The 25,117-nt window shown below is 45.9% G+C and overlaps 1 protein-coding gene across 7 annotated transcripts in view; it reads right to left on the bottom strand.

Moving 5' to 3' along the window:
- Positions 1-25,117, bottom strand: part of prickle1b (prickle homolog 1b) — a 181,900-nt gene that overhangs the window by 7,256 nt on the left and 149,527 nt on the right. For 6 of the 7 annotated variants that reach the window (XM_073058887.1, XM_073058894.1, XM_073058888.1 and 3 more), the window contains exons 2-6: positions 20,716-20,900; positions 12,785-12,898; positions 4,807-4,944; positions 3,742-3,945; positions 1,130-1,316 (exon numbers count right to left, since the gene is read on the bottom strand). In XM_073058887.1, the coding sequence (XP_072914988.1) occupies positions 1,130-1,316; positions 3,742-3,945; positions 4,807-4,944; positions 12,785-12,898; positions 20,716-20,847 (775 nt within the window). In that variant the 5' untranslated portion in view covers positions 20,848-20,900. Of the gene's footprint in view, positions 1-1,129; positions 1,317-3,741; positions 3,946-4,806; positions 4,945-12,784; positions 12,899-20,715; positions 20,901-24,270; positions 24,356-25,117 lie in introns of those variants that run through there. The other variant, XM_073058889.1, reaches the window with a different exon arrangement.

Here is a 25,117-nt window from a genome sequence, read left to right as displayed (position 1 = left end):
GCTGGAGATCCACGACTACTGGTGATCATGTTGGGATCGGTGCACTTTGTGATATACAGAAATAACCTGGGTGAAAACGTGGATGGGTAGGTTTGCAAGTTCACAGACAAAAGAAAATTGGGATAGTGAAGAAGATTGCCAAGGGTTACAGCGGGGCATCTGTTATATATTGAATATTGAGTAATCTTGTAAACATACTGTTTGATTAAGCACTCTTTGTTCATAGAATTCATTATAGTTATACGTAAAAATACGTGACTTGCATACGTCATGACTTGTGTGCATGCTTTGCTTACAGTGAAGACAAACTAAGGCTCATGTCTCTCAGCTCTCTTTTCCTTTGAACTAGTTTAATGTTTTGTGGTTACAAAACAGTGGCGATGAGGTATTTTAGAAAGGGATGCGGCAGAGTATCAGCTGCAGATATCGAAGGAGAAATGGCAGATGGTATTTAATCTGGCCAAGTGTGCAGTGTTGCTGCACTGGGGGAGGAGGGGAGGGGGGGGGGGTCCAGGTCCATAGCTCCCTAAAAGTGGCTACACAGGCTGATAGGGTGGCAACCAAGGCAGGTGGCTTGCTGGCCTTTATTGAGCTGAAACGTCAGGAGGCGGTGTTGCAGTTTTATAAAACGCTGCTAAGGTGCACCTGGAGTATGGCCTGCAGCCCTGGTCGCCCCATTGTAGGAAGGACGTGGAGCTTTGGAGAGGGTTTACCAGGATGCTGCCTGGATTGGAGGGCATGTGCTATAAGGAGAGAAGGGGCAAACTGGAGGGGCAGAGGCCAAGGGGGTGGTCCTGATAGAGGTTTACACAATTAAGAGGTGGTTGAAGTGCCTAACACTAGAGGGCAGGCATTTAAAGTGAGAGAAGGCAAGTTCAAAGGAAATTTGCTTTTTACAGAGTGGGAGCCTGGAATGCGCTGCCTGGGGTAGGTAGTGCTGAGGCAGATATGGCAGAGGTGCTTAAGAGGCTCTTGGAAACGCACATGAATATACAAGATTTGAAAAGGGTATGGAAGAAGGGATTAGCTGAACCAGGCATCTAATTGCTGTTTTAATTAGTTTGACACATCATGGGCTGAAGGCTCTGTCGAAAGTTGTAATATTAACATGTGAACATTAGCGGATTACCGATATGATTCCCACAGGCTTCACAATATTCCGCGTAGAGACTCTCGAAGCAGCCACAGCAGAAGGGCCGGCCATCTTTCATGATGTACCTCTGTCCTCCCAGGATGGTCTCACACTCGAAACAGCAGAAGTGCTTCATGTGCCAGTGACGACCTTCCGCCTCGGTGCATTCGTCGGCAAAGATAATCTGAAATTCCAGGACAGATCTTTGTTAGGCAATTATCTGGATCGCAGAGGTGCCTCGTGGGTCATATTCAAACTGAACGGTAAATAACTTCTTTTGTTTCCGAGAGAGAGAAGAACTGGACAGTGCTCCTTCACTGAAGAATACATGAAGGCTGCCAACTTCTGGGCAAACATGATCAGAACAGTACGACTACAGTTTTCTGCTCGATCACAGATTGGAGTTAGACCATTGGACAGGAAAGGAATGGAGGGTTATGGGCTGAGTGCGGGCCAGTGGGACTAGGTGAGTGTAAGCGTCGGCACGGACTAGAAGGGCCGAGATGGCCTGTTTTCGTGCTGTAATTGTTATATGGTTATATAAAACATGGGAGCAGAATTTCACCATCGAGTCTGTTCTGGTATTCCTTCTTGGCTGAGTTATTATCCCTTTCAACACCGTTCTTCTACCATCCTCCCGTAACCTTCGATGCCCTTACAAAACAATAATGATCAATTTCTGCTTTAAATATATCCAATAACTTCACCTCCACAACTGTCTGTGGCAATGAATTCCACAGATTCACCACCCTCTGGCTAAAGAATACAGGGATCCCTGTATTCTGAGGCTAAGCACTTTTGGGCCCCGTATCTGAGAAAGGAAGTGCTGGCATTGGAAAGGGTGTGGTGAAGGACCCTGGGAATGAAGGGTTAATGCATGAGAAGCGTTTGGTGACTGGAGTTTAGCGGAATGAGGAGGGTTCTCATTGAAACCTATTGAACATTGAAAGTTCTAGGTAGTGGATGTGGAGAGGCTGTTTCCAATAGTGGGAGAGTCCAGGATGAGGAGGCGCAGTCTCAGAGCTGAAGCTTTACACTGTACCATAGTGTCTGTGGCAATAATACGTCCATAAACCACTTGGAACGAGAATTAAACCATTCAGCCCATCAAGCCTTCTCCACCATTTGATCCTGGCTCTCAACATTCTTCTCCTTCACCCCGTAAACAATTTACAACAAAACACTAGAGCCGACAACAATAACTAAAACAACTGGAATTAAAATGCCCCCATCCTCTCCCAGATGCTACTTATCCTCTGTGGTGCCCAGTGGTCCTGGAACATCACCACGGTAACCATGGATACCTTGTGCTATTTCTCCAGGGTTACCTGGGCACTGACATACTGTAGAGTAACGCCAGGTAGTTGGGACTGCTCCTGCTCCAGGCTCCACGTCAGCCTCCGCTGAGGCTGAGGGGCTGTGACTGTCCCTCCAGCTCTGCCCCGGGAAAGCCACATGCGGTATCTCTGAGCGTAAGGTGCAGAGTGACCAGTGGCTCTCCAAAGGACTGCTCACCCCGACAATCTAGGGCCGGTGCCGGCATCTCCCACCGCAGTTCCAAAACCTTCCCCCTATGTCCCGCTCCCCGTCACCCTCAGGAGACGGGCGCTGGGGGGGAACGGCTTCGCTTGTCCGTGTCGTAGGTGGAAAGGTACAGGCAAGGTCTCCCTAACACCCGGTCCTCAGCCAACATCACCGAGACATCTCCTCCTTGTTGCCTGGGAGAACATGGTTCTGTTTCACTGCTCCATTCCCAACACCCCAGAAGCCCGCAAATGCAAATGTTCACGGGCTGCCTTTCCTTTCTCTTCCTACATACTGATCTTCCACAGCACGTCGTGGGAAGCAGCCTCCTTTCCACAGGCTCAGTCTATACTTCTCGCAGGCAGCATAATCACCCACCCTGGATGTCCTCTCTTCTCCCTCCCATCAGGCAGAAGATACAAGAGCCTGAAAGGGAGTATCGCCAGGCTCAAGGACATCGGTACTGTCTGAGCATAGTTTTAAGGCGATTTGAGGAAAATATGGGGGGGGGGGAGGGTGTCAGTTTTTTCCACAGAGAGTGGTGGGTGTGTGAACTACCCTGCTGGGGGTGGTGGTGGAAGCGGATACGTTAGGGGCATTTAAACAAACTCATAGGTAGGCACATGAACGAAAGAAAAATGGAGGACTACGCGGGGAAAGCAATAGCTTGACCCTGGAGTAGGTTAAAGGGCTGGTACAGCATCGTGGGCTGAAGGGCCTGTACTGTCCCGTGTTCTTGGCCACACAATCTACCTTGCTATGAGCTGGCACTATCTTGTTTACCTGGACGTCACTTTTTGGTAGCTTTGAAACTTTATTCTTCATTGTTGTTGTTTTACCTGGTTCTGTCTCGATGTACTGTGTAATGATTTGATCAACAGTATGCAAAACAATCTTATCACTCTATCTCAGCACCTGTGACAATAATAAACCAATTCCAATATAGCCACTACCCTATTCTGTTTCATTTATTATTAAGATAACAATTTGATAAGAATAATCAAGATGTTTACGAAATAGAAGTGAAGGCTGAGGCCGAGGATGGACGGTGACCCTGGCATCTGCGTCCCTCAATTACGCCTCACCTCGTCGCAGGCTGAACAGCGGGGCTTCACGAGCTCGGCATGGTGTCGGCCGCAGTGGATTTTGCCGTCCTGGTAGAAGTAGATCAGATCGACGAGCAGCTCCTGGCAGGTGGAACAGATGAAACAGGCCGGGTGCCAGCAGACAGTGGAGCCTGCCCTGGACACAAATATGGCTATTTCACCGCCATTTATCTTCTCCTTGCACTGGAAGACACAAACGGGGAGGGAGGTGGGGTGGGATGAGGGAGACAGTGGAGGGCGATTAGGAACCAAATACTTGGTCTAGTGAAGATTTAGTCAGAGCCAGAAGTGAGACTGGGATACTGATACTGATGCTGCCAGCAGAAGTTGTAGATGCTGGTTAAATTGTTATATTTAAGGGAAATTAGGATAAGTATATGGATGGGAGATGTATGGAGGGCTATGGTCCAGGTGTGGATCAATGGGACTAGGCAGAATAAATTTTTGGCTTGGGCTAGATGGGCTGAAGGTCATGTTTCTCTGCTGTAGTGCTCAACAACTTTACATGGATGAGATAGATATTGGAGGGTTATGGTCCTATTGCAGGCAGACGGGACTAATCAGACCAGGATAGCATGGGCTAGATGGGCTGAAGGACCTGCTTCTGTGCTGTAGTGCTTTATGACTCTACATAAAGGGTTCGTACAGGCACATGGGTGGGAGGGGTTTGGAATGCTGTTGTCCGGGTGTGGGTAAAAAGGGACTAGGCATAAAATAGGCCAGCAGGGACTAGATGGTCCAAAGGGCCAGCTTCTGTGCTGTAGTGGTCAATGACTCTGCACTAATCTGAGGTAAATGTTCTCCTTGGTCTTGTCTACTGCTCAGGAAAAGCGGCTCCGATGAACCAGAGCCTGTAAAAATGCCATAATGGGTCACGGAGATGAAGCACCTCATGGATACAACTGGCTCACTGGGCCCTGGAACACTGAACAACTGCTCATTGGCTCCTGCAGCCAGCTGCGTTGGTGGCATTCACATCTAACATGACTCAATGACCTCGACAAAGGAAGTGGGAGTGAAGCTTGAGACATTGCTGACTGCTACCTGCTCACAAACCACGTGCATCAGTGACCTGGGCAGCTGCCTAATGGCTCCCCGGCCCAGAGCCTCTTTCTTCCTCTGGACGCTGAACAGCTGCAGCTCTTTCTTTTCCTCCTCACTCAGTGACTGGCAGTAACGCATCTGAAAAACACGAGAACATTTCATTGGTTCTCCCCATCCACCTTGAACCCATTTAAAAGATTCAAAGCACTTAACTCCAAAATGTAGTGTCAAGTGTGTGGAGAACTGTATCATCACCATTTTGGAAGTTATGATTGGCCCCTGTGTCTTCCAAATCTGAAACCTCGATGTTAGACTAGAAGACCATAAGACATAAGCGTAGGATTTGGCCATTCAACCCATCAAGTCTGCTCCACCATTCGAACATGGCTGATTTATTTTCTTTCTCAACCCCTCTTCCCCACTCTCTTGCCTTCCCCTCTGGCCTTTGACGCCCTTACTAATCAAGAACCTATCAACCTCCACTTGAATGACTTGGCCTTCCTAGCCGTCTGCAGCAATGAATTCTACAGATTCACCACCTTCAGGTGAAATAAATTCCTCTTCATCTCTTCATCTGTTCCAAAGGAACATCCTTCTATTTTGAGGCTGTGTACTCTGTCACTATTGGAAACATCCTCACCACAGCCACTCAATCTAGGCCTTACAATAGCTGGTAGATTTCCAGTTCAAGTTTAGTTGTAATTTAACCATGCGTGAACACCCATGAATACAACCAAACAAAATAGCGTTATTCCGGAGCCAATGTGCAAAACACAGTACTAGCAGTCATACACAACACAAGGCACGTATAAGAGAAGATAGCAGGACACATACAGCACACACAAAATAAGTCCCTGCATCCATGAATGTTACAGCAGTCTGCAGTCAAACACAACACAACTTGTCTTCTGTCGAGTGAACACTGGAGGGCAGCACTGACACCAGCCTGGATGCCACACGTCCTTTGGCACCGACTCTCCTGGATGACTGCAAACAGGCTACACCACAGCTTGAGGCCTAGTCCTCGCTACAACCGAGGCCACGCAGCTCCCTCGCCACCTGTTTTACCCAATAAACCAGTGACTTGCAGCATTCCACAATGGCCAGCAGCGTCTGGTGAAAAACAAGGAAAGCAACTAAGACAATCAATTGCTGTTAGACCGCAGACCGCCTTCATGCAGCCGACACCTCTCTGTTGCAAGCAGCACAGCTTGCACAAAGTCCAGCTCCTTCAGTTTCTCTGCCAATGAGCAACTCGCAGATAGAGTAGACCTGCAGAGAAACTTCAGTACTTTAAGTTCTTAACATCCAGCAGGGTCTTGCAATCTTAGGAAATACATTTAAAAAAGACAATACCTTTGGTTGGCCCCAAAGAAGTGTCTGAATGTGCCTCTATCTTACTGGAAGAACCATTGAGACCCCTCCTTCATTCTTCTAAACTTCAGTGAGTCTAGGCACAATGCTGTCAAACGCTCATGTTGTGAAGTTTGACAGTGAGTGATTGTGTTAGTTGCTTTTCCTGTGATCACAAGACCCTGTTGGACATTGTGGAATGCTGCAAGTCGCTGGTTTATTGGGTAAAACAGGTGGCGAGGGAGCTGCGTGGCCTCGGTTGTAGCGAGGACTAGGCCTCAAGCTGTGGTGTAGCCTGTTTGCAGTCATCCAGGAGAGTCGGTGCCGAAGGACGTGTGGCATCCAGGCTGGTGTCAGTGCTGCCCTCCAGTGTTCACTCGACAGAAGTCACGTTGTGTTGTGTTTATTTGCAGACTGCTGTAACATTCATGGACTCGGGGACTTCGCCTATTTTTTTGTGTGTGACTGTATGTGTTGTGCAAATCGTGTTGTGCCATCTCCCCGGCTCCTGACCCTCCTAGTATGCCATCCCTCTTCATGCTCTGATTGTGGGGCATTCAATTGCCAAGTACAGAGACAATCCAGACTCCTTATTTAAGGAAGGATGCTGGTGCACTATGTAGAGTGCAGAGGAGGTTTAACAGGCAAATACAGGGTTGTGTGATAACAAGTTAAGGCAGAAGGAAGCTATTTGGCCTTTCAAATCTACTGTACTGCTTGTCAAAGGCTGGTCTACTTCACCACTTTCCTATAGTATCCCCACATAGCTTGATTCCCTTAAAGGTCTACCTATCTGTGTTTTGAATGAACTCACTGGCTGAGCTCCCGTGGTCTCCAGGGTAGTTAATTTCACCAGTTTGCCACCAACCGAACGAAGGTATTTCTCCTCATCGCAAACAAAACCCGTCTCCTCATAACTCTGAGGCCAAGTTCCCAGAAGTAACAACGCCCCCGACAGCTACCTCTCCAATCCTGAAATTGTAGTTGCCTCTAAACTCAGAAGTAAACACTCCTCGTCTATTCCATCCCTCCTGTTGTTAAGAAAACCTGCCATCCACTGGGACCAGTCAGAGAAATCTCCTGCAAGGGTGTCCTGTCTGAAGAAGGGTATTCTTGCAGTTTGAGGACTGCAGAAGATGCACAAATCGCTGAAGGAACTCAGCAAGTTAGGCAGCATGAGTAGTGGGAAATGAACAATTGCCATATCAGGCAGAGAATGCTGGTTCATGATGATGAATACTGCTGGTTCATCATCGCACTGGTTCCAAGAATGGCAGGGCAAATTAAACATTGGCAAATTGGTAAATCATCAAGATTCAGTGGAAAAACTGTGTTTTTCAAGCCATCCAATAAGATAATTTCATTACAACACACAGAATGTTGTAATGAAACACGTCAGGCAGCATCTGTGGAGAGGAATAAACAGATGACATTTTAGGCCACGACCATTAGTCAGGACCCTGCTGGGTTCCTCCAGCATTTTGTGTGTGGTACTCTGGAGTTCCAGCATCTGCAGAATCTCTCGTGTTTATTATTTCACTACAAACATACATTGAGGTAGTACAGGGGAAAAGCAGTGACGAAATTCGGAATCGAGTGCTACACAGTGCTGGCAGACAATGAGGGGCAAGGCCATAACAAGGTTGACTGTGAAGTCGAGTCCATCTTACGGTACTGGGGAACTGATTAATTACAGCAAGTTAAAAAGTGTCCTTAAGCCTGCTGTTAGGATGTTGAATCTTTTGCCCAATGTGAGAAGGGAGAAGAGGGAATGTTTGGGGTGGGTGGGGTCTTTCATTACGCTGGCTGCTTTACTGAGCAGGCGAGAAGTGCGGAACGGTCGATGGAGGTGAGGCTAGTCTCGTGTGCTGAGCTGTGTCACCAGTGATTCTTGCTGTTTTGGACAGCTTCCATTAAAGACCATCAGTCAAGCTGTCTGGGAACTTGTGACAGTGGGGCTTAGGATAGCCTGGCTAAACACTGCAGATCAGTCCATCTAAACACTGTCTGATCCAAGCACTGCGGATTAGTTTTAGCCAAACTGAAAGTTATGACAACACCAGACAGGGGAAACACTGCAAATCTGACCCATCCAAACCCCAAGCTAACCTCCCCCTTCAATTAACTCTTATAAAGATCACTGGCCACTACGGGCACCATCTCAATGCCAAAAATCAGACAGCAGTAACTTTGACATCCTAATCCTTAATTCCTCTGTCCAGATGCAAGCCTAATATTCAGCTTTGCCCACACAACCATCAGACCTTCTCGCTCTGTCTTATTGGGGCAGGGGGGCAGGAATGAGATGCTGGACCACAATTCCAAGTTTGGTCCCCCAAAACTATCTGCACTTTACTGGGCCAGCGCTGAGGCCTGCACGCCCCATGCTGTGTGTCAGGCAGAGATCCCAACCCTGACCTCTGACCTCTGACCAGGTAAGGCCCGACTACAGTTCCCGACCTTGTCCAAAGTCAGACCCCCACAAGAGGGAAAAAGGAGTAAGGTGGACTTGTTCATATCCCAGCAGTCAGCAGAGGAAAGAGAAATCCAAATTCAATTGCAGTGGGGATGGGTCAGCAGGGAGCGAATAGCCGGTGGATTTTTTTGCTAGAATTGCTAGAATTCATGCCTTACAATCAAAATACACAAGAGATCCTGCAGATGCAGTCTTGGTCAACACACACACACACACACACACACACACACACACACACACACACACACACACACACACACACACACACACACACACACACACACACACACACACACACACTCTCTCTCTCTCTCTCTCTCTCTCTCTCTCTCTCTCTCTCTCTCTCCCTCTCTCTCGGCAAGTTGGGCAGCATCAATGGAGGGGAAAAAACAAGGTTTTGGGCGGAGACCCTTCCTCAGGATGGGAGAGGAAAGGGCAGAAGCTGGAATAAGAAGGTAGGGGAGGGGCAGGAGTACTGGCTGGCAGATGATGGGTGAGACCAGGTGAGGGGGAAGGTGGGTGGTGGTGGGGGTTGAGATAAAGGGGGTATGAAAGGAGAAGTTGTGAGGTAGAGATAAGGGGGTATGAAGAGAGAAGCTGTGAGGTAGAGATAAAGGGGGATATAAAGGAAGAAGCTGGGAGGTAGAGATAAGGGGGGTATGAAGAGAGAAGCTGAGAGTAGAGATAAGGGGGGTATAAAGTGAGAAGCTGGGAGGAAGAGGCAAAGAGCTGAAAGAGGAGGAATCTGACAGTGGGCCACAGAATTAAGGTAAGGAGCTGAAGAGCCAGAGTGAGATGGCAGGGTAGGCGAGGAGAAGAGTTGAGAGGACCACCAGAATGAAGGGAAAAAGGCAAGTGGCAGGAAACATTGCGTAGTGGTTACCAGAAGAAGTATGAGATGTTGCTCCTCCTTGGATCTCATCCGCTGGATTCTGTGTGCTAAGGAGCGCCTTGGAACTGGCAGAAACACTTTCCACTAACCACAACTTCCAGTGAAATAGTCCTTTCATGAAGGAGGAGCTCAGGATGAAAGAGACTTCCCACTATGGATTACAGTGCTAACACAAAGCAGTGGGGAAACCTCACCTCTTCTGAGACAACCTGTATACATTTACCAGTGAGTAAATAAAGGGCACGTTGAGGCAATGTTTACAGTTTTATATACAGCGCTAATTTTCTGTCACACAGAGGGCATATCAGGTCACGTGGCTACTGTGGAATTCTAAACGGGATTGAATGGAAAATATCTGCCGTGACATTAGCTTACTTGTAGTTTCTGATAAGAGGCAGGCGAGCACAGACATGCACCTCAGCACGTGAACTTCAGGCAGTGAGACGAGAGATGGATTTAAAAATGAGCCTAAGTAACTGACCAAAAGACATTCAAGTGTCTAAAGAAGAACTTTTAAATCAAAATTCCAAGTTCAAAGCAAAATTATTGTCAAAGTATGTATTTGTTACTATGCATTCTCTTGTGGTTGTTTTCTTGCAGAGATTTACAGGAATAAAGAAATATACTGTAATAGAATATTACCAAACACTACACGTAAAGACTGACAAACAACCACTGTGCAAAAGAAGACAAACTTCAAATAGAAAATACAGTTGAAGTCAGAAGTTTACATACACCTTAGCCAAATACATTTAAACTCAGTTTTTCACAATTCCTGACATTTAATCCCAGAAAATATTCCCTGTCTTAGGTCAGTTAGGATCACTACTTAATATTTTAAGAATGTGAAATGTCAGAATAATAGTAGAGAGAATGATTTATTTCAGCTTTTATTTCTTTCATCACTTTCCCAGTGGGTTAGAAGTTTACACACACTTTGTTAGTATTTGGTAGCATTGCCTTTAAATTGTTTAACTTGGGTCAAACGTTTTGGGTGGCCTTCCACAAGCTTCTCACAGTAAGTTGCTGGAATTTTGTTCCATTCCTCCAGACAGAACTGGTGTAACTGAGTCAGGTTTGTAGGCCTCCTTGCTCGCGCATGCTCTTCTTCAGTTCTGCCCACAAGTTTTCTATCGGATTGAGGATAGGGCTTTGTGATGGCCACTCCAATACCTTGACTTTGTTGACATTAAACAATTTTGCCACAACTTTGGAGGTGTGCTTGGGGTCATTGTCCATTTGGAAGACCCATTTGCGACCAAGCTTTAACCTCTTGGCTGATGTCTTGAGATGTTGCTTCAATATATCCACATGATTTTCCTTCCTCATGATGCCATCTATTTTGTGAAGTGCACCAGTCTTTCCTGCAGCAAAGCACCCCCACAACTGCTGCCACCCCCGTTCTTCGGCCTGTAAGCCTCACCCTTTTTCCTCCAAACATAATGATGATCATTTGCTAACAGTTCAATTTTTGTTTCATCAGACCAGAGGACATTTCTCCAAAAAATAAGATTTTTGTCCCCATGTGCACTTGCAAACTGTAGTCTGGCTTTTTTATGGCTGTTTTGGAGCAGTGGCTTCTTCCTTGCTGAGCAGCCTTTCAGGTTATGTCGATATAGGACTCGTTTTACTGTGGATATAGATACTTGTCTACCTGTTTCCTCCAGCATCTTCACAAGGTCCTTTGCTGTTGTTCTGGGATTAATTTGCACTTTTCACGCCAAAGTGCATTCATCTCTAGGAGACAGAATGCGTCTCTTTCCTGAGCGGTATGGTGGCTGTGTGGTCCCATGGTGTTTATACTTGCGTACTATTGTTTGTACAGATGAACGTGGTACCTTCAGGCGTTTGGAAATTGATCCCAAGGATGAACCAGACTTGTGGAGGTCCACAATTTTTTTTCTGAGGTCTTGGCTGATTTCTTTTGATTTTGTTTGTAAACTTCTGACCCACTGGAATTGTGATATAGTCAATTAAAAGTGAAATAATCTGTCTGTAAACAATTGTTGGAAAATTACTCGTGGCATGCACAAAATAGATGTCCTCAACGGCCTGCCAAAACTACAGTTTGCTAATATGAAATCTGTGGAGTGGTTGAACAATGAGTTTTGATGACTTCAACCTAAGTGTATGTAAACTTCTGGCTTCAACTGTAATACTGGAAAAAATAGTTGTAAAGAGTCCTTGAAAGTGAGTCTACAGGTTGTGGAGTCTGGTTGGAGTAGTGGTGTATGAAGTTATCCACGGCAGGTCGGGAGTCTGATGGTTATAGGGTAATAACTGTTTCTGAGGCTGCTGGTGTGGGACCTAAGGCTCCTGTACCTCTTGCCCAGTGACAGCAACAAAGAGAGCATTGCCCGGATGGTGGGGGTCCTTGACAATGGAATCAGAATCAGGTTTATTATCACGTGAAATTCACTAACTTAGCAGCAGAGGTACAATACAATACATGATAGCACAGAAAGAAAAAAAAAGTAAATCAATTATAGTAAGTATATATGGATGTATATAAAACAGATTTTAAAAAGTTGAAAAACAGAAATAATATATATTAGAAAAGTGAGGTGGTGTTCATGGGTTCAAAGTCCATTTAGGAGTGGTATGGATGTTACTTTCTTGAGGCAGTGCTCCTTGCAGGTGTGCTCAGTGGTGGGGAGGGCTTTGCCTGTACCCAGCACTCTCTGATAATTGTCCGCAGCACTGTACAACCCTGTCTCCCAGCCTGCGAGTGCAGTTCCCTTCACAAAGAGGCTCCTTTGTCATTGTGGAAGGTGGACGGGATGAAATTACGAGCTGCGGCTTGTTTATCAGGGTGACAGCCCTCCGCTGGAGCAACAGGTACGCGGGGACAATGCCTTCTTCAAGTGACGGAATCACACTTCTGCAGAGATCACTGCTTCAGTCTCCCCCCCCCACCCACCCACAACCACACCCCCTCCTGAGTAACGCTTGGAATTTCAGCCACATGACAGTAGTTTCGAGGGAGCAGGGAGGCAGGCAGCCGGCGCCCAATGAGGCTGGCCACAAATTGAAGTCGGGGTGCTCACTAACAAAAACTAGTGCCATTAAACAACGCCGTGTAAACAGGCCACGCTAATTGTGAGCTTGAGGCAGTGTGCACTGTTCCTACAACGGGGTCACAAGCCTGGGCAGCCACACAGACAGGGTCGGCAGCAGGAGGTTATGTCCTTTCGCTAATGGACCCATAAATACCAAGCTCCCGGTGTGCACCGGTGCAGCCTAATGACTTTCCTTACCTCATTATCATGGGGTGGTAGCTGGTACAGAAGCTGCTTGATCCTGTGCTTCTCTCCGGGGCTGTTAACGTAAGGGATTTTATCTTCCGGGAGGCAGGAAAAGTACAGCTGAACCTGGAGGGGGGAAGCAAGAAAGAATGAGCAAACGCCAGTGTCAGCCCAACCCCAAAACGTCCTGGGCACTAAGTGCTCTGATCGACAGGTTCTGTCAGACAAGAGTTTGCAGAAGGCAACTTCCAATTAACACAACAAAAAGAAACGCAGGGACCTGTGGTTTATGGGACTTGGTGAGACAGTACACTGAGCATCAGCCCGACAGGATTTATGCTCCTTTGACTGTAGTGAGCCCCCGAGCCCCGGAGATCACTGAAGCCTGCAGACCCAGCAGATGGCTACCAAACCAGGAATGCAGCTTGAAGTGACATCGTAGACTGGGTGCATTTAATATGGTTCCTACCATGGCCTGCCTCTCCAAGGGGCCCGTCCACATCTTGTCAACAATTGCTGAAGAGGTGGGCAGCTGCCTTGGAAGACACCCACCAGAAGTGGGCCCGTTGCCATATCCCCAGCTCTACACTGATTCAGCAGGCTGTTTTTTAAAAAAATATAAAGCTTCACATTTGCCTGCTCTTCCACAGGCGAGCGGGACGACTTCATTACTTCCATGTGTGCTCTGACATGTGACTGAGAAAATTCCCTGCAGCCTTGGGCTCCAGCCATCATTTTACTAGACATCAGGTTTGCTGACCGAGTAGCCCCTAATTGATTACAGTTCAGCATCTGGTGAGTAATTGAAAGTAATTATTTGTAGGTCAAATGAGAGGGTGGCCATAAAGTAGGGTTTGGTAGTTACACACCTCTCCATGGCGCAGAAAAATTAAGTAGAGCCCTCCTACACAGGATCTAAAGCCAGCAGGGCATTTTTGGGATGAGGGGGGACAGTGGAGGAAATTAATCTCAACAGACTGAGAGTACCATGACTATTTCCTCTCTTTTTTTAAGACGGGACTCTTCTCATTCGAGCCACGTTACCCCGTCTGCCATAGCTGTAATGTCGAGTAATCTCACACAGAGATTATGAAGTGATGAGGCCCCGCTTACCCAGAAAACTCACTCTTATTCACTTCTTTATATGGCTCAGTTTATAGCAGACAATTATTTTGGAACACTTGAACAAAGAGACACAATGTTTGTAACTTGCCTGTGTTAGACTAAAAGCAATAAATCACAAACTGCAGGAAGTAGCCAGCAAGCCTTCTTTGTCATTTCAGATCTCCAACATCAACAGTTTTTCACCGTTGTTGTTGGAAACACCCGAACTGGTGCGGTCTTTCATTGATACCAGTATGGTCATTATTCTATTATGGATTTGTTGAGTCCGTCTGTAAGAAAATTAATCCCAGGTGACCAATATGTACTTTGACAATACATTTACTTCAAACTTCTGTTTTAGCTTTTCTAGTTGATGAACCATCAATAACTCTCTCTGAGACGTAAAGGCGAGGTATCGGCTTTTATTGACTGGAAGAAGGAACAAGCAGTGAGTGACCACCATACTACATCCCAGAGACAGAGAGGCCGGGCTCAGACCTCCATCACCTTTATACCGGGGTCTGTGGGAGGAGCCACAGGAGCAGTCATCAGGGGCATGTCCAGACAGGTATATGTAGTTCACCACACTAGTGGTCAATGTAAGTGTGATGAAGGCACTGAGTGTTGTCCTGAGTGACAGTGGTCTGATGAGGGTTTTCTGGGCTTCTTGAGTTACAGACACAGCTGCCGGATTTGACGTCCATGAACAAAAGGCAGGAGCTAATGTGGGAAAAAACAGGCCCTCAGACTCCTGAGCCAGTTTTGCATTCAACGAGGTCAAGGCTGCTCCAAAACTGGCCTCATCCCCTTTCTCTCTGTCCCCAAACTCCTTCAGTGTCTTTGGTTTGAATGTCTGTCAGACTCTGACTTTGATATCTTCTCTGACCCCACCCCCACAACTCTCCACGGTGGACACTTCTAAAGATTCACTGCCCTCCAAGACAAAACTATACTTCCCAGCTACTTCTTAATGTTGCTACGAAGGGGACCATCTTCTCAACTTGCACCCTGTGAAGTCCTCTCAGGACCCCCACCCTCGCACTTTCTCCCTCACCTAGACTCACCTACCGCCTACCAGCTTGTACTCGTCCCGTCCCTCCACCCTTTTTATTCTGAATTCAGCCCCCTTCCTTTTCCAGTCCTTGTGAAGAGTCTCGGCCCAAAACATTGACTCCATAGACACTGCCTGCCCAGCTGAGTTCCTCCAGCATTTTGTGTGTGTTGCTCAAGATTTGCAGAATCTGCAGAGTCTCTCGTGTCACCTCAGAATGTTACAGGCTTCAATAAAAATACCCCTTGTTCCTCTAACTCCAGTGAGTATCGTCCAAACCTGCTCACCCTCTGATCCTGTATCCCCGGAATGACCCAGTGATGCTTCCCTGCACCACAAACACATCCTTCCTAAATACAGACTAAAACTTTCCCCGGCTGTCCAGGAGAAACCTCGTCTGCAATTTGCCGGGTTCCTCACTCTTATTTACTTTTCTTACATCTCAGTTTGTAGCAGCCAATAGTTTTGAAGCCCTTGAACAGACATACACAGTTCTAATAATGTTCCTGTGTAAGACAAAGGTTCTAAGCCTCAACACCGATCTACATTTATAATAGAGAATGTTCTGTGAGGCTTTCTGGGCCTACATGGGGGAGAGGGGGAGAGGGAAAGGAGAGGGGGAAGAGAGTGAGAGGGAGGGAGAGTGAGAGGGGAAGAGTGAGAGGGGAAGAGTGAGAGGGGAGAGTGAGGGGGAGAGTGAGGGGGAGAATGAGGGGGAGAATGATGGGGAGAATGATGAGGAGATAGAGGGAGAGGTGAGAGAGGGGGAGAAGAGGGGGAGAGAGGGAGGGGAGAGTGAAGGGGATGAGGGAAGAGAGGGGGAGAGGGGGGAAAGTGAGAGGGAGGGGGACAGAGGGAAGTGAGAGGGAGGGGAGAGTGAAGAGGAGAGTGAAGGGGACGAGGGAGAGAGGGGGGAAACTGAGAGGGAGGGGAGAACGGGAGGGGAGAGGGAGAAAAAATGCTGAGGAACATCTATGGAGGGAAATAAATAGTCAACATTTTGGAGGCACGACCCTTCATCAGGTCTGGAAAGGAAGAGCAAAGAGGCCAGAACGGGGGCTCCACTTGCTGAGTTCCTCCAGCATTTTGTGTGTATTGCTCAAGACCTCGGACATCTGCAGAATCTCGTGTCACGTGCCTATGAACACATACACGCAGGGAAGAGAGAGTGAGGTGAGGCCGAGGGTGACAGGCAGGCTGAGAACAGCGTGACACAGACACAGACAGTTGGAGAGATGGGGGTGTTTAGGAATGAGTTCCAGGAACATAGGGTCCAGGCTATCTGATGTCACACCCCAAAACACAAGGTAAATGAAATGCAGAACAAACAAGAGGCCCAAACTGAAGAAATGGGGAGTTTTCTGGCAGAAATTCAGAACACCGTGGGTAGGGATGGGCCTTGGGAAGCATTAATTCACAAAGCTGGACTTTCAATAAATGAGTGTGCTATAATGGCTAGTTTATTGTCCTTGGCTGCAGTCCCAAAGCTTAGTTCCTTAAATATTCTACTAACTTGACAGAGAGCAAATCAATTGCAGTGAGATGTTTGGGCCAAGAGGAAGAGGGGAGACTGGACCAGAGGGATACTACAGGGAGACTGGCCATTAGCGGAAGTGGAGGAGGATCTGTTACAGAAAGCATTGGTCTAGGCAGAACTGCCAGCAATGAGAAAGAAGCTGGCAAGTAATTATATTGCATGACCACATTTTAATAAAGTTTCAACCCATGAATAATATGCTCCGATTGCATTGCATCAGATTTTAAATACTTCTCCAGAAATATTTAAGGTGAAATGTTGGGGGGAACAGAGAGGGAACTTCTTCACGTAGAGTGTGGAAAGAGCTGCCGTGGAAGTGGTGGATGTGGGTTCAATTGCAGCATTTAGGAGGAATTTGGATAGGGACATGGATGGGAGGGGTATGGAGGGCTAATGTCTGGGATCAGGTCGATAAAACTAGGTAGAATAATAGTTCAGCACAGACTAGATGGACTGAAGGGCCTGTTTCTGTGCTGCAGTATTCTATGACTAAATTTTCTTTACCTTCTCTGTGCTAAACTGTATACATCTGAGAACATGGAGATATGCAGGTGCGCAAACACACACACACACACACTTGAAAACGCAACTCAGCACATTAAACATTCAAAAAATAACGACTATCTTTTTAAAAAATATAATTTGCTCCGTGGCTTCGAGTAGTTGAGTCAATTGACTTTCCTTTAAGCTTTGAGAATCTTTATCCTTTCAGGGATAAAACCATTCGTAAACAGTTCTTTCTGCGGTGCATGAATGACAAATTGGAATTTAGTCCTGACTGCAGAGGTGCTCCAAGATTGAAACCTTGAACAGCTGGTTGAAACTCAACACAGCAAACAGTCCTGGGATCACCTATGACGTTGTGGTAACAATGACCATTCATATCTTCAACTCCAAGTCAGCTGGAGAGCCCTGCTAATCTAAAACACCCTTAAAGCTAACAAACCTGAAAAACAGCTACCTCCATTGTTGACTCCTCAGGTTAAACTTCTGCAAACACGTGCCCAATCTAGGAGTCCAAACCACTCATCAATAGGCCTTATCAGTGTTTGAGTAAGATTTGTAAAAGAAGCCTGCTTAAATTGGGTAAGTGCTTTTACGGCCGGCCATATATCAATCTCGGTTATGTGTTCAGGGTTTTATAGGATTACATTTCTATGACAAAAATTCCATCTCCCTTCAAACACTTTATTAAGTGCAGCTTGTTGCTAAAATGACAAGGCCTCCGAGACACTTATTACCGCTTTAGGAAGGGATGTTATTCAGACCCTGCCAATTAGGAAAGCGATCTCTCGCAAAACGACCATCCTCGTTTTCAGAAGCAGAAGACTTCATTAGGTGCACCTGTACAATACATCAAAACTTCAACAGTGCCTTGTTCTTCAAAGCTCATGCCTGATCATTAGACAATAAATTACTCGCAGCAAAATTTAACTGCACGCGAAACTTTCCAGTGGATTTCAACACCCTGTCTTTTCACAAAAATATTCTCCTGAAACATTACCTTTAACAGAACTCATTGGTGCCACGAAGATTAAAGGGAAATTAAGTTTTTTTTTATTGTGTGGTGGGGAGATTGTCTTTGGTAGAGCCTTCATTTTCACCATAATACCCAACGCGCTTCATCATTATACGTTCACTCAGCTGAGTCAAGAGGGACAACAGCCAACCCTTGGTTACTTCATGGAATAAGTGGTGGCGCAGCAGGACAGTGAGTTAAAAGTGGCGATCTTGAAAGATTCTTTACTTGGGCCTTTGCCAGCATCGAATTATCGACATAAGGGGCAGAACTATATCAAAGTAATTTTCTCAATGTTTTCCTGTTTGCTATAAACAATGACATTGTGGTGATCAAAGTTAACTATGCTAACTGATCAAGCTGTAAGAAATGCAGCATGTCTTTTAAAACGTTAATGATGATTACGATGCCATATACCTGATGAATAAAGACTTGAAACCATTGAATTGCTGAGCTATCTCTTGTGATACAATGTTCGCACTCTCCATTGATATGCAAAGTGCCTCTGCCCCCATTTGGCTGTTTCTTCCTTACCCACATAGTGCTTTGTGTATGGGAAATAAATACCTCTCGTCGGACAAAATGCAGGATGACAACAGAGGGTGGGGGAGGAACCAGGATTGACTCTCTGGGAGGAGGGCAGCACTGAGCTACACATATTCTAGAGTAATTCTACATAGAAAGCACTCTCACTTCAGCCATTACTATCTGGTCTGGTGCAGCATGCTCTCAAAACACTCAGAAGAGATCAATAGCTGGTGCCTATCATCACTAGAGGTCTTGTTTATCCAGGACAAAGGAAGCAGGCAGGGAAAAAAAAATCACTGCCCACACTACCCATCCTGCAAACTGCCTTTTCCAAAAGCACCCTATTACAACACCGTGGCGCAGTGGGTGGGTGCAACGCTTTACGGTACAGGTGACGCGGGTTCAGTTCCCACTGCTGCCCGTAAGGAGTTTGTACGTTCTTCCCATGACCGTGTGGGTTTCCTCCGGGTGCTCCCGTTTCCCTCCGTAGTCCAAAAACGTATCAGTTGGTAGGTTAATTGGGCATTGTAAATTGTCCAGTGATTAGGCTGGGGTTAAATCGGGGAATTGCTGGGTGGCACAGCCTAAAGGACTAGAAGGGTCTATTTTGTGCTGTATCTCAATAAATAAATTTTAAAATCCCCAAAACTTTCATCATCTTAAAAGCTTCTTCCCCCAGGAAGTTAATTTGAACAACCATTCTAGTTAGCCACCCCACACCCTTATCTATTAACCCCGCCACTGCAATGTAAACACTGTAAACCACTTTTTATAATGCTGTGTACATTGTAAATATGTGCTGGATACACATTTTATTCCATATTTGTACTTTAACCTTAATTTTTTAAATATCATTCATTATTGTTTATCATTGCTGAACGTTGCATGTCACACCCTGACCAACAAATCCCAGCAAATTCCTAATACATGTAAATATACACTGTGGCCATTTTATTAGGTACACCTGCTCGTTAATGCAAATATCTAATCAGCCAATCATGTAGCAGCAACTCAGTGCATAAAAGCATGCAGACATGGTCAAGAGGTTCAGTTCTTGTTCAGACCAAACATCAGAATAACATTAAAGTTAAAGTCTCGGTGCTCATGCTGGTTTCCTGAGAGTACGAGACTCGCACCCCCCGCCCCCCCCCCGCCCTGGATAGGACGCCAGTCTATTGCGAGGTTAACCCCCAGCATTTTGCCAGTACCCATTTTCAGCTGGGTGGACTGGAGTAGTGTGTGGTTAAGTGCCTTGCTCAAGGACACAACTCGTTGCCTCGGCTGGGGCTCGAACTCACCACCTTCAGATCGCTAGTCCAACTCCTTCACAAATACGATGAAATCTGCAGATGCTGGAAATTCAAGCAACACACACAAAATGCCGGTGGAACGCAGCAGGCCAGTCAGCATCTATAGGAAGAAGTACAGTCGACGTTTCAGGCCAAGACCCTTCGTCAGGACTAGAAACTTTGTCTGGAACTGACGAAGGGTCTCAGCCGGAAACGTCAACTCTACTTCTTCCTATAGATGCTGCCTGGTCTGCTGCATTCCACCGGCATTTTGTGTGCGTCCAATTCCTTGGCCACATGCCACAAACAACAGAAATGGGGAAGAAATATGATCTAAGTGTCTTGGACCGTGGAATGATTGTTGGTGCCAGATGGAGTGGCTTGCGTATCTCAGAAACTGCTGATCTGATTTCAAGCACAACAATCTCTAGAGTTTACAGAGAATGGTGTGAAAAAAACAAAAATAAAACATCCAGTTAGTGGCAGTCTTGTGGGCAATAATGTCTTGTTAATTGAAGAGGTCAGGGAGAAAGGCCAGACTGGTCCAAGCTGACAGGAAGGCAACTCAAACAACCACACGTTACAACAATGGTGGTGTGCTGAGGAGCATCTCTGAACACACAACACGTTAAAACTTGAAGTGGATGGGCTAGAGCAGTAGAAAACAACAAATATACACACCATGGCCATTTTATTAGGTACAGGAGGTACCTAATGAAGTGACGACTGAGTGTATGTGGTGAGTAAGGTTGATTCTTAATGGAGGGGGGGCTGAGCTATGAATGGTTTAAGAAGATAAGGTTGTTGGAAAGGAAGAGCATTTTCTTTATTACATTTAGCTGGAGGCACTTTTTTTCACATCCTTCCACACAGTTAGGGAGAAATCGAGCCCAGTGCATGCAAGGATATGCTCACCTGTTCTGGCTTCAGACCTGGGGGAACCCATGCATATTCTTCCAAAACACAGCCGGAATCATCATCTGACGTTGAACTGCGCTGGAACCCAAATGTCAGCTTGCTCGCTTTCTGCTCCATCTCCAAAGCCATGGCGGCACCAAGACTGGGTCCACAGGGCAGCAGGGATTCAGTGCGCAAGGGTTCTGTGGGGACACAGAGAGCGGGAAGCGTATTAAACTGAGAGCAGGTCAGTGAATCTACAGTGTTTGTCATGCTCAGCTTCCTCAGAGAGTTATCACTCAACAGTTATCAACAAGTTGTTAAACAGAATTAGAGCTATGGTGTAATACTGCATGGGTATAGGAGTTTCAGCCCAGTCAGTTCCCATTTCCTACCATCGGCCCATATCCCTCCAAACCGCACCCTCAATTATACGCCGTACTTGCCTCAACTATAGCACCATTTTTAGCAACGTGTTGGATTTTTCTATTCGACCTGCACTGTGGTAGTAAATTTATTCTGGAATTGACTGGCTCTGAACAGACCAGTGAATTGCAATAAGCCACGGGTAGCAGAGATTGAGAATCCCACGGACAATGGAGTCATACTGCAGCCCCGGAGCACAGCCATGACATTGCAGATTGTGACAACACTGTACTTTGGTCTTCACAACTTTCAATACCTGTTTCTTCAGCTAAGCTATCGGTCACCTCTCCTCTCTCCCACAAAGGCCCAGCATCTATTCCAGTCTTGTCCTACAGGAGCATTTCACATGTCAAGGAACTGTGCATTAAATACAGGTTACTGATGACACTTAAACCTACCAGGAACCTGCACCAGGCCCTCTGGTTCATCACGTCACTGGGCTCCATATGTTGCAGAGCGCTAAAGTGTCAAATGAACACCGTAGGTACGGCGTAACCGCGTAACTTACGCTGTACCTACGTCATAGTGTTACATACCCCGTGGGTATCTGGTGAGCATGATGTAATGGTCTTGTGATGGTGGGGGTGATATAATTTCCCGCCAGTGTGAGGTCACGTGATGACATGTTCTCAACAGGTATAAAACTGGAAAGCTTGCTGTGACACAGGAGTTTTTGTGTCGAGTCATCGTTTAATTTGTCAGTTAGTCCGTTATGCTGCGTATTTGGTTTCATGACACAGTTTTGTTTTAAAGTGGAGTTTTACTTTCTACCTTAAGAATCGTTGTGCCGGCAGTTTTGCCAATTTGCTGCCAGTTTTGTTTGATGTATCTTTGATTTAATTTTAAAGTCTAAGTTTTCGAGAGTGAAGCATTTACCGAAGTACGGGAACCCGAAGGATCGAGTAAAGTTGGTTTCGTCGGCGGTTTAATACAGGATTGACCTTATTAGATCTTCATTCAGGAAATAGTAACCTGCATCCGAGATAACCTCTGCCTGTAAGAGCAGAAAGGGTTGGAGCAGTGTTATTCGCCAAGGAAAAGGTCAGTTCCTTTAAGCCATTTCTATTTCCTTCACCGTGAGTCTTTCGGGCAAGACATATTTCTGCTGGGATCAGCAGTAACATCACGTCGTCGAGAAATTTGTTACTTCAGGAAAGTCTCTCCTAATTGACTGTATAAGTCATTTGGACTTTTGCATTTACCCACTTTAAGAACTGGGTTCGCATTTATCGCTTTAAGAACTGTTCGAGTTGCCATATAGCAGTTAACTTCCAGTTAAGTTATTTGTTTTTTTACTTTTCATTTTTGGTTGAACAGAGTTTAATAAATGTGTATTTGTTTATAAAAAGCCTGTCTCAATTCTATATTCATTGTTACCAGAGAAGTACCGTAACAATAGCCTGATGCGCACCTCTCCAAAAATGTAACTGCATTGTGGCAACGCAGATCGCAACAACTGTGATTGGACCACTTGGTAGCATTGCATTTCCTCCTGTCTCTCGGCATACTGATGCGAAATAAATGGTTGGAGACAATGAACCAAATCGTCAAATCTACCTGCTGACATCCAAAAATATTGGAAATGCATTTCCTCGTCCATGTCTCTCAGTGGCCAGACGAGCACAGAAAATTCACCTTCCTTCTGCCTGAATCCGTTCAATGGTCGTACATACCATCTCCTCCGACGTCTTCTCTCTTTTGTGCATTGCAGTAATTTCAATAAAAGTAACTCTTGTTCAACATTTATTAGCTCCAACCCCAACATGATGCGCTCAGTCGCCATTGTTTGAAGTACACGAAGAAACTCTACACAGTGGCATAGAAACCCCACCGCCAGCTAGCGTTTTGGCAGTGAATTGCAGAGTGACGCAGACACTGTATAAATGCTCACAACGGTGCAGGCCGCTTACAAAGGCTATGGCGTAGGCTACTACGCAAAAGTATAAATCAGCCTTAATAAGGAACACGCAAATCGCTTGTGTGAAATCCTTCCTGAACCGAGTGTAAGCATCAGTCTACATCTTTTAAAGGGTTCAGTGGCTGTGCTAAAAAAAAGTGGACAAAGATCTCATGCAAACGAGTCATTGTGTTCCTTGCTAACGATGCACGGTTTGATTGCAAACCTCCCTGCATCCTTAAAAAGCAGCAGGCTCTCATTACAAGACTTGTGTAATTGCTAAATTCGCTCCAGATGTACCCTGTTGACAAGTCGTTTAACATAGCCAAACAAGAGGGGGGAAAATATACTGGTTTGTGTTGCTTTCTCATTGCTCAATCCTGGAAAACACTTCCCTTTGACCACGAGTACTTGCCAATGAAAACGGGCAACAAAATGCATCAAAACAAATCCCTCTATACTAAAACATTTGAATCAGTAATATTGCAGAGGAGGCTGTAGAGGATGCAGCAAACATTATCCTGGATAACCAGCATCAACAGGACTCCTCCTATCCACTTCAACGGTGGACTGTTTCGTACTATAGCCGGTAATGGTGTTGGTCTACTATTGCCACATGCACCAAGATGAAGTGAAATGCTTGCAGCTTGTATCCGTCAGCTGCAGTGTGCAGCGTTAACGTTTTCTTGAGTGTCCTTCACACCAACTTCTGAAGGACAGCCGAGCAACACATGCAAACTGCTGGAGGAACACCAACCGTACTTTTCTCCATAGACGCTGCCTGGCCTGCTGAGCTCCTCCAGCATTCTCTGTGTGTTGCTCGGATTTTCAGCATCTGCAGATTTCCTGAAGGACAGCCATCCCTTTCTCTTTTCCTTTCAAAACTGGCTAGTTTTGAATAAGAAATTATATTTTCCATGGAGGGCCCCTACTAACCTTACCTCAGTATGTTCCATATTAACCGACTGACTCACGGACATCTTCAATCCCCTCGTTTACTTGATTGAAAGTTTGAGCAGATTATTTTTTTTAAACATAAGAATAACTCCAAGTTAAAATTACTTGCTGAACTAACTTACTGGTGTCCAGCTCCGGAAACATAACACAAGATCATTTGTATTTAAATCTTCACTTTGTTATAACGTGACCTTGTGATTAACAGCATATTTAGATTCACTCAGAAAAATAAGTCTTTTCCTGAGAAAGTTTGGGATTGCAATTCTCGAGATTCACTGAGAGAAATATATTACCTAGTTCTTTTTCTAGATGTCCAATAAATATCTGTTCCAGGGACAATGTCAGTTTCTGAAGCAATGGATTGCTTCCCACCACTGGCCCTCGTTGAGTGACTTGCCTTGGGTAAAGAAGGAGACTTTGGATCATCAGGAGGCTGAAGAAGTTCAGAATATCCCCATCGACCCCTTACCATTTCTTACTGACACACCACAGAAAGCATCCTATCTGGACCCACCATAGTCTGGCACGGCAACCGTTCTGCCCATGACCACAAGAAACTGCAGACAGTTGCAGAGCTCAACACATCACAGGAATCAGCCTCCCCTCCATGGACACTGCATAAGGTAGCCAGCATAATCAAAGACCCCACTCTCCCTGGATATTCTCTCTTCTCCACCTTCACATCAGGCAGAAGATACGAAAGCCTGAAAGCATGTTTCACCAAGCTTCTACCTTGCTGTTCTGATACTATTCTATGACTCGTTATTGGACTCCTGACTTCACAATCCATCATATTATGACCTTGCACTTTATCGTTTATCTGCACCGCAATTTCTCTGTAGCTGTGACACTTTATTCTGCATTCTGTTATTGTTCTAGCTTGTTTGATCTGTATGGACAGTATGCAGACAAGCTTTTCACTGTTACGTGTGACCATGACAAATATCTGTTGTACTTACAGGAGCAGGAATCTCCATGGAAGACCCTTTCCCCACCCAACTTTTAAAGTTGCGAATTTCCCACCCCAAAGTCAAGTTGAACACACATGCTACTTAAGTGCATTTCAGTTTCACATCTGACACCATGTCCACAGAAATTATCTTCAGCTTGTTGAATGCTCAATATCACCCTGCCTCAGTG

The sequence above is a fragment of the Hemitrygon akajei genome, chromosome 10, assembly GCF_048418815.1.
Source record: "Hemitrygon akajei chromosome 10, sHemAka1.3, whole genome shotgun sequence".
Classification (NCBI taxonomy): domain Eukaryota; kingdom Metazoa; phylum Chordata; class Chondrichthyes; order Myliobatiformes; family Dasyatidae; genus Hemitrygon; species Hemitrygon akajei.
The sequence above is the reverse complement of the archived record's forward strand: the minus strand, read 5'-3'. Positions and strand labels throughout refer to the sequence as shown.